Genomic DNA, 18,734 nt, shown 5'->3' with positions numbered 1-18,734 from the left:
TTTAAATTTTTGTGTATTGGAAAGTCAGGGAAATATTATTACCGATTTTTTTTCGGACACCCTGAAATGCTAAAATGCCAGTTGCATGTTTATTTTATTTATTGCTTTTAAGTTGGATAGCATGGCGGTGAAGTTTGAACTGTTCCGCTGTGTTTGCGTGGTTGAAGGTACCGTATATACCCGAATCTAAGACGACATTTTTTACCATAATTTATAATTCAAAACAAAGGGGTCGTCTTAGATTCAGATACACCGATTTTTAGGTAAACATACCCATTTTGTGGTCAATGTTTTTGGGTTGTGCAGTAGTTGTTGGCTGCACATGTTACGACTGATGTTTTTGGAATGTTCAATAGCACAAGATGGCGCCCATCTTAAAAAATTGTTTCTTGTACAAAAACATGCATCAGCATAGTGAAACTCTTAGTGTTTCCAACAGTTACAGTACCAGCCATATAGGTATTTATTTCTGTTTGTACATAAACTGTTAACAGTATTTCAAAAGTAGTGGTAGAAATCCTTTGTAACATTCACATTTTCAATTTTATATCTAATTTTTTGGCATGTGTTTAATACAATAAAATTTTTTTTTCCTGAAAACATGAGGCTGTAGTTTTGGGGGTCGTCTTAGATTCAAGGTCGTCTTAGATTCGGGTAAATACGGTAGTTGAAATGCCTGGTTGTGGCTGAAGGTGTGACGCTTGCTGCAGGTCCAGGAAACGTCGCCGTCGCTCCAGCTCCAGCAGCTCCAGCTCCAGCTCCAGCTCTCACTCGTCCACCTCGTCGTCCTCCTCCTCCAGCGACTCGAGTTCCGCTTCCTCGCGCTCGGGGTCCAACTCCCCCTCCCCGTCTCGCTCGCGCAAGTCCAAGAAGCACAAGAAAAGGTACAGCATCCTCCCTGTATTATAGAGACCCGTAAAGTTCGCGGGTTCATTTCGTGTTATGCTAAAATTCAAATAATTATACCTTAGTGCTGCTTCTGCCATTGGTTCACTGTTGATCTGGAGGACTGAGGGCCATTTAGAGACCCTCACTCAAAGAAGTGTCGAATCGCAGGCCACCCAGTCGAGACGACTCGCAAGTCAGCAGCCAATGAACAGTTGGCATTTGCTCGAGTGTGTAGAGGATATTGGAGTCTATCCTGGAGGTCATTGAATCCGCGAATTTGTCGGGTCTCTTATTATAGTGGGCTTTTTTTAACCGTCTTTGTTCTTTCAAAGTGTTAGTACTCGAGATTGAATACGAATGCAGTGAAATCTCATTACAATGTACTTGGAAAAACCCAGGTTTTTGGTACTAAATAATGGAAGTACTTTTTACTGAACGGTCACTAAGTGTAAACCATTTTGGTGGGACCTGATAATAAAAATCTTGGTTTATCGCACAATCATTGCACATTTAATGCTAAAATCAAGTTTAAAATGTAAGGGTGCAATTTTTTAGAGGAAAAAGCATTTTTTATTAAAGATAAAGTTATTTTTAAAAACAAAACCTGTTCATGGAAAGTACGTTAAATTCAAAAGTTTAATATACAAAAGCATTCCAAACAATTTAAATTAGTGTCATGCAACAAAAACATTCTGTCCAATTTTAAATAGAAAAACGTAAACTGCAACCGACACGTGAGCAGGAACTAACGCATAACTATTGTCATAGTACACATTAACCTTGAAAGAGTACGGGCTATGAAACGGCCCAAGACGGAGCGTGCACGTTGCTTGCAATAGGCGAGCTACTGATATCTGTACTTGACTACATGCATGCACTCTATATAGGAATCAACATAACCAAACATGAATGATGCCAACTATTACTGGCCAAATTTTTATAAGCAGTACACAGCGGCGACAAGGACAAACATTTAAAGTTTATAACATTAGAAAATGTCTTCTTAAGAAAATTTACACATCAGACAACTTTGTGTTTCTGTTAATTTAATAGGTAAGCGGTGATATTTGAATGAATAATAGATTTCAACTTTAAAATACATTGTTTTGTAAGGGAAAAGAAGTTTATGGGCAACATCTTACATAGAAGAAAAATGCATATCTTATTGAGAAAATGGCTGGACTAAAACGCTTAAATCATATTTGATGGAAAATTGTATTGTGCAGTTAAATCTTAGTTAAGTATTTTAATTATTGTATTTTTCCGTAGTAACTACTAAACTTCCTGACAGAAACTTGAAAATCGATTGCTGTTGCACAGTGCTTTATCTCACGAGACTTTATACACAAATCATTTGGAATCTAACAGCAGGACCAAAAACATAATGTGACGTTTATGCGAGAATTTTTCTCTCCAAATTTTGACACCCGAATATAACAGTGCGACAATTATGCAATAAAACACTGTATTATTTTTCTAAACAGTGTAATACTTTGCACTGCTGGTACTAGCAATAAGTGGTAGATGTGAAAATAACTTGTATCTACTGGTATTTTTATAAGAAAGAAGTAAATATTTTACTAAAACTTGCTGTAAATATGCAAAATTCCCAGGAAATAATAGCACAACTTTCAGCTGAAATTAACACCAATTGGTGGCATAAATTAAAAACAGATGCATGTGTACTTATCAATTTGCACATCGCTTCAACCACCGTGTTCATATTTTGTCCATAGCATAAGAGTGCCCATATTTTTTGTTAATGTCTGGTCATAGACCATTTTGTTTAATCCTTTTTGGCGATACTTGTGCATGTTACCAAACAAATAATTCGTTATTACACTTATAACATGTTAAATAGTTCGTATTTATAATTGTGGACAAGAATTTTTTCCAATACCGTTTCGGGACACTATTGAAATAACTTGATTACATGTTGTATGTTTCAAATGCTGAATAAAGTTGTTTTAAGTTTGTGCTTGTTTAAGCCTGTAAGTGTGTAAGTACGCCACCAGTGCATTTTCGATCGCATGTAAATATTGATTTAGGTTAAAGTGCAGTGCTTTCTTTGAAAATAGTTTTAACCAAAAATCAGGATCGTTTCTCTTATTTTCAGTTATTTCAAAGCTGAATTTGGATTTTTTGTTGTATAGGGAGAAATCCTAAATTAAATATAAGGTTTAAAAACACTTACCTGGATGAGTTTGTTTAAAGTAATAACAAAGCCAGGAAATAAATTACATGACTCCTTGTTGTGCATCAAATTGTTGATACATAAAAATGGCATAGTTTGAATACAAAGCATAAGTGGTGACATACTGTATTTAAAGAAGTTGTTACTTTTTAGTTCTCGCAAGAAGGATGAAAAACGAGAGAAGTCTCTTTCACCCTTGAGCAAGAGAATGGCACTTATGGATCCTACGCATGAAGGTGAAGGTACAGTTATTGTATCTTTTATGTAGATCAATATAAGTGCATGAGTCCAAAATTTTTATTAAGTAACCAATTGCAATTTTCTATCTGATAAATGTTTAGCATTGTTTTTCATAAATTAGATAACTTTATGGCATTACCAAGAACTATTTGATGTTATTTCTAATCAAAAGCAATTTTTTACAAAATAGTTACGCCTATTGGTGTGTCTCCTCTGAATACCATTCAATTAAGTTCATAAAAACCTGAATGGGCTGAATTTGTGTCTTTTGTATTGGTCATTTTATATTTGAATTTTAGTGTGTCTTTTATTTGGGTGTCTCTTGTGAGCAAGACTGTTATACTTGAGCATTTCTTGTGTTAGACTTTCATTTAAGTGCATATTATATTTGAGATGGTCCCTTATTTGAGCTGTTTCTGTATTAGAAATCATGTAATTTTTTTGAAGGTACTATTTATATTTATTTTTCATTTTGTATTGCATATGATGTAAATACATTAAGAAATTGAGTTTAAAGTAGTTATAAATAATATTTACCTAAGAACAAAAATTTGATTTAAAATATAGTTGTACAATATATTTAAAAAAACCTAAGCCTATTAGGATGGAGGTGTTATATTTAGAGCCACTGAAAAGGGGTGAAATAAATATGACGGATTTATACAAATAAATTTTTTTTTTGGTGTTTGTATTCTGAAAGTCAAGGTAAAGTGGGAAAGTGAAATTGGACAGAGAAAGTCAGGGAATTAACTTGAAATCCTAGAAAAGTCATGAAAATTCCCCAGTGATGGTAATTTGAGGTGGAAATGTTATGGTCCAGTCTGCCATCACCCAGATAGTGAAAGCTATATTTTTAGATGGTGTTTTAGTGTAGTCATACACACTACAAAACTGTATACAAGTTTTAACTATTGCAGGTGTAGAGGTTAGTGGAGGCTAGATTTTCTTTACTTTGTTGAAATCAGAAAAATGTTTAAATTTTGGTCAGAGAAAAGTCATGAACATTTTACGAAAGATTTCATCTGTTTATTCACTAACTACCAAGACTTTTCCACTATCTTTCTTAACTACATTCTTAATGCCACATTAAATAAATTGTCTGAAGGTCTGTCTTTAAGCACTAAAGATTTGTCACAACTGTGGAATAAGCTGTCTTTCTCTCAGAACACATCTGCCCTAGAACTCGATGTGCATCGGCCCCCAGCTTTTACAGTCGCGTGGCTTTGCAGATACGTCTGTATCTATCTGTCTTGCATCGTCCATGATTGTGCATGGAGGGGTAACTCTGTAAAAAAAAATTTATGTCTTATTGGATGTCAATTAACATTTTGAATACTAGCACATTCTTAAAAACATGGTTGTGTAACGGAACTATGCCACACCTGAGAGAACTCTGTTTTACAGTTTATGGGGAAAGTTTAGTAATGAAATGGAAATACAGTCAAACCTCTATCTATCGAACTCGCATGTATCGATTGTCCGTGTTTATCGTATACTTTCTACGGTCCCGGCAAAATTGCCATACAACTAAGGTTAAAAAAGTCCGCTTGTACCGATGTTCGAATTATCGTTTTGTCCGCATTGATCGTTCAAAATATGTGGTCCCGTCACTATAAATTATAATAGATGATCGTTTAACCATAAAGATTTTGCAGAAATAACCATTTCTTAGAAAGAAACCGTCATAAAAACAGTAATGATAGTATACAGTAGTAAATATCACCTTAAATCTGCAGCCAAGTAATGGAGCACGTAAATATGAATAAAAGACAAATGAACAACAACTTACGAAGAAATATGGATGATGTACCATAACTACAGTACAAACCCAATTGTTATCCTAAGATAATTACCATAAAAATAACTAAAGATTCTTTGTCAATACCATAATTACTACAGAAGCACGAAAGCTACCACATTTGCACTACAGTTACCGTAACAACCGAGATGTCTATTTACCGTGACGGTGATGTATTTATTTATGACATATTAAAATTAAAGAACATTATTGAAAAAAAGGATGTTAAATTTTTATATGTACGTTTGGCACATGTTGCGAAGAAATAATGTGATCTGAAATAATGCAGTACTACTACGAAAACTGAAAAGGGTACTTGTGTATTTTTAGGTTATGGCAGTCTCTCTCGTTTTTCAGTAATATCGGCCGAAAATTAACAAGCGTATCGGAAGTCGGCAGAAATGCTGATTCAATTAAATATTGGCAAAATCGGCTTCTTCAGGACAGCTCTACATTTGATGACATGAGTAAACATATTTCAGACTTCAGGATATTGAAAACGACTTTAATTTCCATGTAGATTTATTGTGCTTATGTTTTTTTTTGGAAGTGTAAATTGAATTAAGTAAAATACTTCCATTTTTATTTATTTTTCAACTGATTTAACTTTAATGACAAGTAACTGACATATTTCTGACACTAATTTTGAGGTTAAATATTATTTTTTAAAAATTCTTAAGAGTGAAGTCCACATCTATTGAATGTCCGCATCTACTGAATTTTTTTGTTGGTCCCCTGAAAAACGATAGATAGAGGTTTGACTGTATTAGCAAGTAGTTTTTTTTTAGTTAATATAGCATTTTGCAGACCAAGAGCTGTGTGGTGAAACAAAATAAATAAAAAGTGGATGCCTGATTTCCGATGGGTGGCTTAAGGACGCCAGCTTTAGTTGGTTGAGCATTTTAAAATTTAAGACTAGTTCATTTTCTTAGTGTCAGTTTCATTGGATATATAGACAGACAAGGCTAATGTGTTACATTTTCATAGTTTATTTTCAGACACAAACTTCAAGTAGAAAACTATAAATCCACTGTGCAAATTTTCTTTCTACTGTAAAAATGCAGCGATTGGAGGAATACCCTTGCTCTTTAACGGCATTGGTGAGATCCCGGCTATTATTGGTCCTTGAGAAGAGATGTACATGAAAGGAGGGCAGAGAACCAGAGTGGTGCAAGAAGATATCTGCACAAGCCTGTCCGGGTGTAAAATTTACCTCAGGCCACCTTTGTTGCCAGTAGAAAATAACATGACAGCTTGCATTGGTGCTCCTTTTAAGAACTTCTGTATCTGCAGTTTTTATGTAAGTGAGTTTTTTTGTAAGTCGGTGCATACACATACATATGATAAAATTTTATAGTTAGTAGGCGATTCTGAAACTAACTGAAATATTCATAACTGAAATAGTTATGTATTTTAAATTTCTTAATATTTTTAATATAGTAGGCTGGTTTTTTTATACCTTGTGTTTGTTTACATTTTCAGGTCTGGGTGGATTGTTAGCTCAGCGATTGGTTCATTACAACCCACCTGCCTTGCCATTTAGTTTTACACGTAAGTTTGGTATATGCTGTGTATCTTTTTATTCTGTAGTAAGAGGGTATTGAAGTACGTATATTAAAGTAATGAATAAGATATTCTTTATTTGTGTTATATGCTAATTAAATGTAGTTTATATCTGAATTTTTTATAGACTTTTTTTATACAATGGACACACTTTGGGTCAGTACAAATTACTGAATTTAATAAGTTCTAAGCCAAATATCTTTTTGTGACATTTTGAGCTCTGAAGATGTGCGTCTTGAAATTGGCGGCTTACATTTGAAACCAAATTTATCAACTCCAAGAAACATGTAAAGTAATTTATTTAGTGAGGTGTGCTAATCAAGAATATGGTATGAGAAACCAGTATTTAATCAACTGTCACATTAGAAAAACTAGTGTTGTAGCTTTAGAAAGACACTAGATACTTAACTAAATGTTGAAAACAACTGGCCCCCATTTAAGGTTGAAGCTATTAATGCTTAGTTACAGAAAATGTTTGATTTCTGTTTAGATCCATAACTACATCAATCAAAACGATTTTTATGTACCGATCTTTAAACATGCCAAATGTGAAGTTTTCAAGTATTCAAGTGAAATAAATATGCATTAGTACTTAACTTATATATTCCTCCTCATAAGATTACATATTTGGAGTTAGCAGTGCATGCAATATAGGTACAGTGAAACCCCTTATTTACACTTTTCAGGGGAACAGAGTCAAAAAGTGTAAATACCAGGAAAATGTAAATTGAGGGAAACATATTTTTAAAATGTAACATACCTGGTTTAATGCACTCCTTTTACTTCAGTAGTCAGAGACATCAAAAAAAGACACAGTGAACGAAATATCTTAAAAAAATCCTTCATTAGGCCTATGTAAACCAAAATAAATTTACAACATATAACTTATAAAATTGTGTGAATACAACACTGAAGCAATGTGTGCCATGATAAAATGTTACCATAAAAAAGTTTTGTAGGCTTATGTGCAAAAACTTTCATGCCTAACTTAGGTCTATTTCTTTGTAAAATAATCAGAAATCTTGGTTTGCTTGCATCTTTGAGTGTTCATGCACATGATCTGCTTCTCTAAAGTATAAAAATTATCAAAAACACCATCACAGTTTTCACCAGCAGATACTCCAATGTAGTCTCGCAGAGTTTGAAGAGCAGCAAGAGCATCTTTACTCGTGGGTGTTGTCACTTCTTCATCATCATCATCATCTTCGTCAGTATCCTGTTGAGAAGTACTAACATGGCTTTCTACAATATCTTCTATACATTGCACTTCCGAAGTGATCACCTGACTGTCCACATCCACGTAATCTTGAAATATTTTCTCCTGCAACACCCTCTCATGTCCTTCAAAATCTTCAATGTCACTGTAATCTTCTTCACTGAGAGTGTAAGGCTTTTCTGGGAACACAAATCCAGCTTTTGCAAAGCAGTTTTGAATAGTTGATGTTTTCACTTCTTTCCAGGCTCTTGCACTAAAATGCAATGCAGTCAGCAGATTTATCTTCATCAAAGAAGGGTCTTTTCCAACATCAAGCATTGTTACTGCCCTTGAAACTAGGTATCTGCGGTACAAAAACTTGAATGCCTGAATGATACCCAAGTCAAGGGGCTGTAGCTCACTCGTGCAGTTTGCTGGGAAGAAGACAATATCAGTGTTGCGAAGCTGGATGGTTGCTTTGTGAGCAGAGCACTGATCTATGAAAAGAAGAACTTTCCTATTTTGCAAAGCCATTTTTGAATCAAATGCATGCAACTGGCTCTGAAACAAAGCATTGGTCATCCAGGCTTTGGTGTTTGCTTCGTACTTTGTTGGGAGTGACTTGATGTTTTTAAAACATCGAGGTTTCCTCACTTTGCCAATGACATAAAGGGGGAATTTTTCACTTCCATCTGCATTGGTAAGCAATAACACAGTAATCCGTTGCTTGCTGAGCTTACCTCCGTGACACGTTTCCCCTTTAAAACTAAAGGTTTTGTCTGGTAGAACATTGAAAAACAACCCTGTTTCGTCGGCATTGAAAACATTTTTCGGGTCGAACCCAGCAATTTTTTCCTGTAGAATTTCCTTCCAATGTTCCACAGTCTCCACATCCACACTTTTGCTTTCGCCACAAACCACCTTGTAAACAATATTGTGACGCTGCTTAAACCGATCAATCCATCCATTGGAAGCTGAGAAATCTTGAATTCCCAGCCTAGAGGCAATAACACGTGCTTTTTCTCTCAGTATTGTACCAGTTATTGGTAAATTTGCGGCACGTGCACCAGAAAACCACTCAAGAAGAATATCTTCCAGCTGTTTGAATTTCGAGTCCTTCACATATTTACGTTTTTTAGCACTTGGCCCACATTGCGCGGCATTTGCAGTGATGGTTTCTCGGCTTTTGATGATGGTGTTAAGAGTACTCACAGGGATTGAAAGTTCTTACGCAAGGTCCACACGTGATCCAACATATTCGTCGAATTTGGCAATTATTTTGATTTTATCGGCAACGGTAATAGTTTTTCGTTGTTTCACTTTCTCCATTTTCTCACAGATATTAATAACGACAAAGAGTTAAAGATGTGTCAAATACATTTACCGCTAAAGCCAATGATACTACCAGCGCTCGTAGCGGAAAGCTGTGGAAATAGAAGTACTGTGAATAGTGCAAGGTTACTTGCACTGTTCACGACGCGAACGCATTCACATACGCAGCTTTTGATGTATCTTTCTTCTATGGCGGCCATGTTTCGGTGTTTGTAAACACTGAACGAGACGTTAATAACGGGAATGAAGCAATTTTTCCGACGTAACAAGCGTGAAAACGACATATACCGCCTTATGGAAAATAAATTGGGCCAAAAACAAAGGAGGTAAATAACGGGAAAACGTAAATACCGTTAACGTAAATACGGGGTTTCACTGTATTCAGTGACTTTTTACGGAAAATCAGTATTTAATTGTTAAAAATATCAATGTATCTCATTAAGCAGGTATGTCCTACAAAAATTTTCATATCTTGAAGATTAGATCGTGACTGAATAATGTTTAGGAGACTATAACTGTTAAGAAAATAAATGTTTTTCTGCAGGAGTTGTGTTTTAAAAAGCCAGAGTATAGTGTCTTTAAACTTAATAAACAGTATTCCCTGTAATGATGTTACAGGTAATGCTTCTGCATTTTCTGTTGGTTCAGAGATGTCTAAGATGTACGACAAGGATTTGGAGTACGAGCAGAGGGTCTGTCGCTTCTTGGAGCAGACAAAGGGTGATTCGGAATACGAAGAGAAGGTTCGTAAGTTCCTCGAGGAGACTGCGCGATGGTGAGTACGAGTGCATTGTCGGTGGTTTGCTGTCTGTAGATAAAAATTTTAACTAACCATTCAGTTGTGATTTAATTAATGTTGTATGTGTTGATTTTATGTAGGAAGAAGGAGAGGAAAGCTCAGGAAGAGAAAGCAAAGAAGAAAAAGAAGAAGGAAAAGAAAGCCAAAGAGAAGAGTTAGTACTTGCTTTAAATGACCCTAAACTTAGTGTTGGGCACAGTTTCATTTTGAGTGAGTGAATGAGGGAGTTGAAACTAATGGATGGGTAAAGTGTATTCCTGCTAATCTGATCTTTTTTCTCTTGTCCAATGATAACTTTTAAGCTTTTTAATAGGCCAGGTGTAACAATATTTTATTCTGTCCATTTTTTTTAAGCGTGAAAACTGCAAACAGAACTGAAACTTTGCACACACTATAATAATTTTTAATTGAATATGCGGTGGTGAGTTTTGAGTACTCTTTTGACGCAGACAAAATTTACTTGCTGGTTTTTCTGGTTTCAGAAAGCTAATCAGACTCACTTAATTGTTAAAAATAGATATAGATTGAGCAGAGGAAAAACATACAATAAAAAATATATATAAACAAAAATAGTTTTTGAGTAATTAAATATTATGCACGTAATTAATATCAAAGAAATTTTTTTATTTAAACAGTAGCAATAGTTGTGGTCATAAAAGTAAAAAAAAAATTATTATTTACTGTACTGTACGGGAATGTGTTATACATACTACGTGGAATTGATGTAGCTTCCACTACCATTCACTTGCACTCCAGAAAGCAGTTTTGTGCAGATTTGTATTGGGAGGCTAAGGTTCGAGTTAGTTATAATACTGAGTGTAAACCACGTGATTTTTGTAGTTACAATAAGGAATGACGATTGTGTGCAGGCAAGAAGAAGAAGAAGGAGCGGGAGGAGCACGAGAAGAAGAAGAAGCACAAGGCCAAGTCGCGCGTCGAGCGGTTCGACAACAAGGAGTTTGAGGAGCAGATGGAGTCGAAGAAGTTCAGGGACGCCCTGCGCAGCCAACTGGCCTCCAAGGACGACTTCCGCAAGAGGAAGAGCATCGATGACGAGGAGGAGTTCCTTTACGGCTCCAGCGGCGACAAGGACAAGATGCGGTACGGGTGTGCCGTCGTGTTTCCACGTCTGCATTTCAACATTTCATCCTCTCCTTAAGGGGCCCGCCTCGTCAGGGGTGTATGTGTGTTAGTGAGGCGGGATGATAAAGCGCGACGCTCGCTGGTGCTTCCAGCGCGGTTAAGCCTCTAAGCGCAAGGCTCTGAACTGGCGAGCATTCGTCTCGTCGTCACAGGATAACTGTGGAATTTGAGCGGTGACCGTAACATTATATGGCGGAGAAGTGAAGATAAAGGTGTTATGCAAGCCCCTTAAGTGCTTTCAAGAGTCTGTACTGATTGTTGTATGCCTAAAAATTACCCTGAAAACACGCGTTTTAGGCATTTTAACGCTTCTAAAAACACAGTTTAAAAACTTAATCCGAAATTAAAAGTACTTTTCGGGCCTCAGCGAACTCTTAAATGCTATTCGTAAATAGGCCCCACTCGGATATCTTGAGTAGTTTTGAAATCGCGTTGTTTTTCCTGAAGCTCTGCGCACCGTATGTGTGCCCAGGTAGGCGGGCCCCTTAAAACAGAACTGAAGAATTGGTTCATAATAAATATCAAGAATTCTAAGTAGACCTTAAATTGAGGTACTTTGCATGGTATTATTTATTATTTCAGTTTCTTAGTGTATACTAGTATCTTGATTTTGAAGTATTATTAACTAGGAAATTAGAAGGAAATTTATCAAAGATGCAGAGAAAACACTTAACTATTTTGAAACTAATAATGTTAAAGGTAGTGTCATACAAATAATGTTATTATTTTTTAATTATTGGATAATGTTTAGGGGCAACACAACTATTGAATATATTATTATTATTCCAAATTCCAGGCTGCTTAGGTAACTAGTATTTATGGACACATTTAATGTTTCAGATGCTTTCTGAGTGAAAAGTGAAATTCGATCAGTCCAGCATTGTGGTAACATGTTTTGTTTGTTGCAGTATGTTGGGACTGGATCAGATATCTGATTTGGATGACCTGGAGTCGAAGCTGTCAGCATACTATGCCAAGGTGGAGAAGGATGCTTCCAGCATGGTGAAGCGGTAAGTAGCATGAGATTTTTGTGCTCTTCTGTGCCACGTGGTGTCTTGTTAATATCAAAGAGCATCCTAAATTCATTTTGATACATAAAATATTTTTAGGAGTAATGGTAATTGACTATTCAGTGACTGTGTGCCTTTTTGCTCATAAAAAATACTAATAAAATGTAGAAATTTTAAAATTTAGGCTTTGTAATGTTTTTTATACATTGGCCTTTTATTTCCATGTTGAATACTGTGCACTCTTGGCTAAAAGACTTAATGGTTTGTTGGAAATTGCAGAGATTAATTGTATTTGTATATTTTTACCAAATTCTCAAGAATTACCGTATTTACTTGCATATAGGTCGCGGCAATTTTACCAGATTTGATGGGGGGGAAATGAAGTGCGATCTATATGTGAAGAAAAAATTTAAAAAAAATTTGAGGAATTTTTTTGCAAGATTTTGCTTTAAAATGAGAAAAAGAAGTTTATATAGGTATAGGCAAATTTATTTACAATGTACACATACAGCGAAACTCCTTATTTACGTTACCGTTATTTACGTTTTCCCGTTATTTGCACTATATTCTTCAGGTCCCGTTTAATTCAAATTTAGTCCAATACAATCCTTTTTCGCAAATTACGTCTCAAAAATCGAATCCATTCCGCTATTTACATCACGTAACAACCATAAACAACCAGAAAATACCGTGGGTACTTAAAGAGTAGATAAGATTAGCTAGTAGGCCTAAAAACATCGTGAAAAACGTAACGTTTATAGTCGGCAATGAACATTTTAAATCGCAAAATATACATATTTTATAACATGAAAAGTTGCTTTTATTTCAAAACATGTAATAATTTAAGCCTAGGCGTGTAAAAGCCCGAGTAATTATAGCAGGAGACAATCTAAAATGCACGAGGGAAAAACGTAAACTCACGAATGTATAAACGTGGCTGATTGTTAAGTTCTGATACTGTATTTATGTCACAACTTAGCCGAAATACTGGTACGTGACAAACTTCACAAGATAAAATGAGCGAAGTCTTGGTAACTGTTTTATACGTATTTTATACTTTCGGAAGTATTGTACAGTTGACGAATATTTTTTAAACTAACAATTTATTTCTAGGGATCGTAATTAATTATTGGTATCAAGACATCAAGATGAACGTAAACTTGAAAATTTCACGGCAGCGAGAAAACTGGTGCGTATACCAATAAACTGGTATTATAACTGGACAAAACTGGTACACGGGAGGTGGAGCTTATACTTTTTCCGCTAAGCTCGCATCTATTGGCTGGCTGCTGATGGACGGTCACGAGTCTGGGCGGAGCATTGAGTGAGTTATACTGCGCATGCGCAGCTCAGTGAACAAAGAGAGCCAGCCGACGTGCCGTAACAACAGCTGATTGAGTACAATGACCTTTCTCCGCGCACGGCGCGCTATTGACGGTAAATTTCCATCAATTTGCGGCCCTTTTTTTAATTTTTTTTACTGTGGTGCAATGCGATGTGTAATGAATTACCGGTGCGACCTATATGGGGGGGATCTTAAATACCAAATTCAAGACCTCAAATTATGGGTGCGATCTATTTGCGAGTAAATACTGTAATTCACATAAAATAAGGATAAAAATGGCCATGCATAAATAAAGTGTTTACTTATTCATTGTAGTTGCTTATTTTTAACTTAATATATTGAAAATAGGAAAACCTCAAAAAAAAAGGTTCAACATAAATGCTTAATTTATCGAATTGTGTGAAGAGTTTGCGTTATGTTAATTAAATATTGAGGTGAATCTGTAACTTTTACTGTGGATCAAGTTGTTTTACCATGCTAATAATAAAGTTAAATTAATACTTAACAGTGCAAAGAACACTATCATGTACAACCCTAGTGTTTGGCTACATTAAACAATAAGCAAAATTCAGGGTAAAGAAAGTGCCCTGTTAGTAAGTTTAGTCTCTGCTTGTTTATAATTTGTCTGTCTTGCACATGATGTTACGACTGAAGTGGTTTACTCTAACGCTGCACTAGGCTCTCAAAGACATTCATCGGAGCAGTGGTGGAATTGTGTGCTTGGTTGTGTGAAGGGAATGTGAGTGTCTTTGCAGCAGGTTGGACGAGAAGGCAGAGAAGGACAAGCGTCGTCACTCGCCCAGCCCTGCCAAGCCTAAACAGCACACATCACCCAAGGTCTCGTTCGTGCACAGCGAAGACACAAAGTCCGAAGAGAGTTTGAAATCTAAAGGTAGGTTGCAGGGGGAAAAAATTATGTTTATTTTATGTTCAAGTGTTCATAGATCAGGGTAGCTAGCATCAGGGCAAACCTGGAAGTGTCAGGGGATTTTTCAGCAACATGGAAAAGTATGGAATTTCTTATGTAATCGTGCAATAGTTTTTGATTTGTTCCTGTTCCACGTACACATCCTTTCTTCCGCCTTTCCAATCTGTACTTCGGTGTTAGAAAAAAAATTTCTCTTTATTTTTTTTCTTGAAGTATACCAGCGCATCAACCACATGTATTGACTTGGTGTTTTTTTACAGTGAAGTGATAACAATTATTGCAGTAGTAAAGTGTGGTATGCAATTTCATCAATATATGTAACATTGTTTTATGTTCACATTTTAAATATTTTACCATGAAATGTTGAAGCTGTTGATCAACGTAATTCTGCTTGACGTTTATATATTATTAGCTTACATGTGTTTTAATATTTAATGACATTAAAGAAGAAATCCGCCATTTATAATAATGAACTGTGCTTTGTTATAACATAAAATCTTGAATCTAGTTATGACATTTAAATCTATAAAATTTGCTGCTTTTTCTTGAAGTTTGTCCTTTATAATGAAAACTGTGTGTGTTTCATAATTGTAACTATTTAATTTCAAAAATCTTCATTGACCATGTGTGTTTTCAGAAAAGAAGAAAATGGACATGTTTGCGGACTCTCCGTCGCCACCTCAGATCCAGCCGCCCCAAGCAATGCGAGAAGTGAAAGGGAAGCTCACAGCATCTGAAGCTGCTACTGTGATGGCTGCCAAGTGGAAGATGCAGCAGCTAGGTCCCAGCACTACAACCAGGTTAGTGTTGGTGACAAAGTGGTTTCGGCTGTTCTCACTTTTAGAAGTTTCTGTGACCAGTCTGATTGTGACTGTGTAAAGTTTTGGATTTAGTTTGACTGCTCTCCATTTTTAGTCAGTTATTAAGTCCTGATAAGTCCATGATAGGTGGGCTAGGTATGCTATAAGTCCATCTTAAATCCTCCCACTCTTTTTTGTTGTGTACTTTAGGTTTGTATTAAAAATATAATTTTTTTTTCTTTCTAATTCATTGTCAAAATTTGTTATGTTTGTTATCAGATTAGGAGTCCCATTACAAATTTTTATTGCAAAAAATTGAGTTTCTCCAATTAATGGAAGCTTCTGGAATTGTATTTTAATGATATTGTTTAGTATTTTCTTGGCTACATTTCCACAATGTCATGAAAATGTTTCTCCTTTGGCAGAGTTGTAATAATGGTGGACAGGAAGAAGTGTGATGCCTGGTACGAATCTGACGGTATGATTCTGAATGAACATGTGCAACCTCATTTGAGACTTTGGAGTAGAAAGTATACAAATGAAAAGTGGTTTGTTGGCTATAAACTATGCAGCTAACCAGTGTTTTCATTGTAAAACATGACAAAAATAAATCCTTGTGAGTTGGGTGCTTTAAGGTAAGACAGTACTTCCTCAGAAATAGACCATGTTTAAGTTGGGAATGAAATAGGGGAATTTATAATTGGCGAAGTCAAAGTTTGTAGCAACCCTGTCTAAAGCAGCAAACATTAGTGTGTTTCTTTCCTTACTTTGAATTATAATGGATTGGAGTGTCTTATTAGCCAGTTATTGTTTTTAAAAATGTTGGTAGTCTAAATTGTAAAGTTTTATCAGTGTAATAAAACCTATTTTTAAATATCTGATCAAAAGTGTTTCGTTAAGTTAATTCAAGTTATACTAATTTTAATATTTAATGATTAAAGTAATCATGGAGTGATCGGAAAATTGATGCATAAATTTATTTTGCAGGATTAAGAAAAAAGAAAAAAGTATTGATAAAGAGCCTTGGGAAGAAGTGGAAGAGAAGAGATTTATCATGTACAAAGAAGAAAAAGAATCTGATAGTGATGATGAAGGGGAAATAAGGAAAAAGAAACCTCAAGAAGAAAAATTCTCTGGCAGGAAGATCATGCGGGGAGAATCAATGTCTGAGAAGATCATGGCAGAAAGCAAGAAGAAAGATGATGACATTCTGGAGGACTCCATAAACAAAGCCCAGCAGTATGCAGACAAGTACCAGAGCGGGTTTCGCATCACTCCACGTCCCCTAGATAAGAAGAGCGAAGATCTTCCGCCTCTGCCACCCGGCATGCCTCCCAAAACATCGTTCACCATCGCTCCTCGCAAAACTGTAGCAAGCATCAGCAGTGCCGTGGCTGGTCTCGGGCCTTTGGCTAAAGGACCCAAGACAGACAGCGACAGCCTTTCTTCAGATGAGCCAACTCAGCCCCAGGCCAAGAAGAAGAGGCTCAGCAAAGGCTCTTCGAGAGACTCTTCCCGAAGCTTGTCAGTGTCGCGTGGGAGAATCAGCCCCGCCTCCAGCAAAAGCTCTTCTCGTTCGCGTTCGTACGTCAAGAACCGCAGTCGCTCCAAATCTGGCTCCTACGAGAACCGCAGATCACGGTCCGGCTCGTACAGGTACGGCAGCGGCTCGCGCTCCAGGTCTTACGGTCGGTATTCCAGGTCGCGATCCAGGTCCAGGTCTTACCGCAGTCGCAGTCACTCTTACGACCGTTACTCTCGCAGCCGGTCTCGCTCCGTGGAGGGCCACTACAGACGGCGTAGCCGCAGTCCCTCCGACGACCGCCGCAGGCGCTACGACTACCACATGAACAAGTACCAGAACAACCGGTATCCTCGCAACAGGGGTACTTACTACAGGCCGCGCTTCAACAACTACAAGAGCCCGCGTGGAGGCGGTTTCCAGCACCGCGGAAGAGGGTTCCAGAAGTTCCAGCCGAACAGGAACCGAATGTACAACAACAACAACAACATGCGCAGCAGGGGCAGAGGTGGCAACCGGGGCAGGTACTTCCACTACAACAACAAGCCGGGCGGAGGGTACAGGGAGTACCACACGAGGAGGTACGACAACCGGGCTCGGTCCCGCGACAGCGACGAGCGCCGCAGCTACAGCCGGGAGGGCGACGACCCCATGAAGAAGGTGGACGCTGCGAAAGAGAAGATAAACAAGTACATAGAGGAGGAGAACAAGAAGGAGGAGCCTCAGTCCCGATCCCGCAAGCGGAGCGAGCCGCTGAGCGAAGGAGAGGCGGAGGACGACGATGACCTGCCGCCCCTCCCGCCCGGGGGACCCCCGTCCCGAGACACCAGCTACATGGAGCGCAAGTCCTTCGAGGGCAAGTGGGCGGACAAGGAGGGAGACGACAAGCGCAAGGCCTCGGAGGGACCCAGGATGCCACCCGACGACAGCATAGAGGAAATGGACAAGTTTCTGAACAAAGTGAAGCGGAGATAAGTGGCGCGCTGCTCATTCCATGTTCGTTGCACGGTCATGTGCATATGTCTAGTGTCTAGGTTCTCATTGCTTGTTGCGTAGTCTACACAGTGTTCTTTAATAAATGTGACCGTGAACACGATTTTGTCACCGACAGTGACAGTTTAATAAAGCACTATGACACTTCACTCTAATCTGTTGTATATTAGAATATTCATGATATAAATTTATATGGTCCGAATTACTCATATCAGCAGTAGTTTGTTTTGTGTTGTTCAGTTTATAGCATTGAGTCGATGTTGTACAACCATAGTTTTGTACTGTTATCAATTCTTGCTGTATTACAAATTTATATTTTTTATTTACAGTAACTTTAACATTTAATTTGTGAATTTTTCGAAGTGAAGTGTTAATTGTGCACGTTTAATATAGGATGTAATATACCTGACTGGTTTTTGTATTTTTGTGAAATTGCTGTGTTGTGTGTGTGCTGACTGCTTCACTGTGAGCCATGGAACATTGACTGACTTTATAATAACTAGCAAGAATTAGTCTAGTAAAACTGTATCAGATTTAATTCTTTTATGAGTAGAATGTTTGTAAATATTTCTGATGTTCTTGAGAGTCTGTTCTAGTTTTAATGTGTTGCTTTGGTTCAGTCATGTTGGTAATTGTGTATTTTCTGTGTAGTGAAAAATTATAAATGATATAAAAATTAATAGAACTATTATTTCTTTTCATAACTCATTAATGTAAGTACTCTCTTGGAAAATAAACTTTTGTGTTTTATCGTATAATCGTCATATATTTTATGTTAAAATCAAGTTTGAAAATTAGGGGTGCAATTTTTATGCGAGAAAAGCATTGTTATTTTTTTAAGAACTGTACATATTGCTCTCTCGAAATCATAAACAAATAAAACAAACAAAAGGAAATAATTTGAAAGCAAATAATAGGCAGCAGTGGAGTAGCCAGGATTTGTGTATGGGGGGTGTTAAGAAGCATGCCGCCCGCCCGCCCCCC

At 37.0% G+C, this 18,734-nt stretch overlaps 1 protein-coding gene across 11 annotated transcripts in view; it reads left to right on the top strand.

Annotated features, from left to right (window-relative positions):
• LOC134534971 (tetratricopeptide repeat protein 14 homolog) overlaps window positions 1-18,721 on the top strand; it is a 56,192-nt gene extending 37,471 nt beyond the window's left edge. For 2 of the 11 annotated variants that reach the window (XM_063373745.1, XM_063373746.1), the window contains exons 11-20: window positions 711-884; window positions 3,236-3,318; window positions 6,603-6,671; window positions 9,859-9,985; window positions 10,090-10,163; window positions 10,879-11,110; window positions 12,061-12,162; window positions 14,263-14,399; window positions 15,073-15,235; window positions 16,223-18,719. In XM_063373745.1, coding sequence (XP_063229815.1) covers window positions 711-884; window positions 3,236-3,318; window positions 6,603-6,671; window positions 9,859-9,985; window positions 10,090-10,163; window positions 10,879-11,110; window positions 12,061-12,162; window positions 14,263-14,399; window positions 15,073-15,235; window positions 16,223-17,732 — 2,671 coding nt within the window. In that variant the 3' untranslated portion in view covers window positions 17,733-18,719. Of the gene's footprint in view, window positions 1-710; window positions 885-3,235; window positions 3,325-6,602; window positions 6,672-9,828; window positions 9,986-10,089; window positions 10,164-10,878; window positions 11,111-12,060; window positions 12,163-14,262; window positions 14,400-15,072; window positions 15,236-16,222 lie in introns of all 11 variants that reach the window. The other 9 variants (XM_063373738.1, XM_063373739.1, XM_063373748.1 and 6 more) reach the window with 8 other exon arrangements.
• The last annotated feature ends 13 nt before the right edge of the window (window positions 18,722-18,734 follow it).

This window comes from Bacillus rossius, chromosome 8 (genome assembly GCF_032445375.1).
Source record: "Bacillus rossius redtenbacheri isolate Brsri chromosome 8, Brsri_v3, whole genome shotgun sequence".
NCBI classification, from domain to species: Eukaryota; Metazoa; Arthropoda; class Insecta; order Phasmatodea; family Bacillidae; genus Bacillus; species Bacillus rossius.
This window is presented reverse-complemented; position numbering and strand designations above follow the sequence as displayed.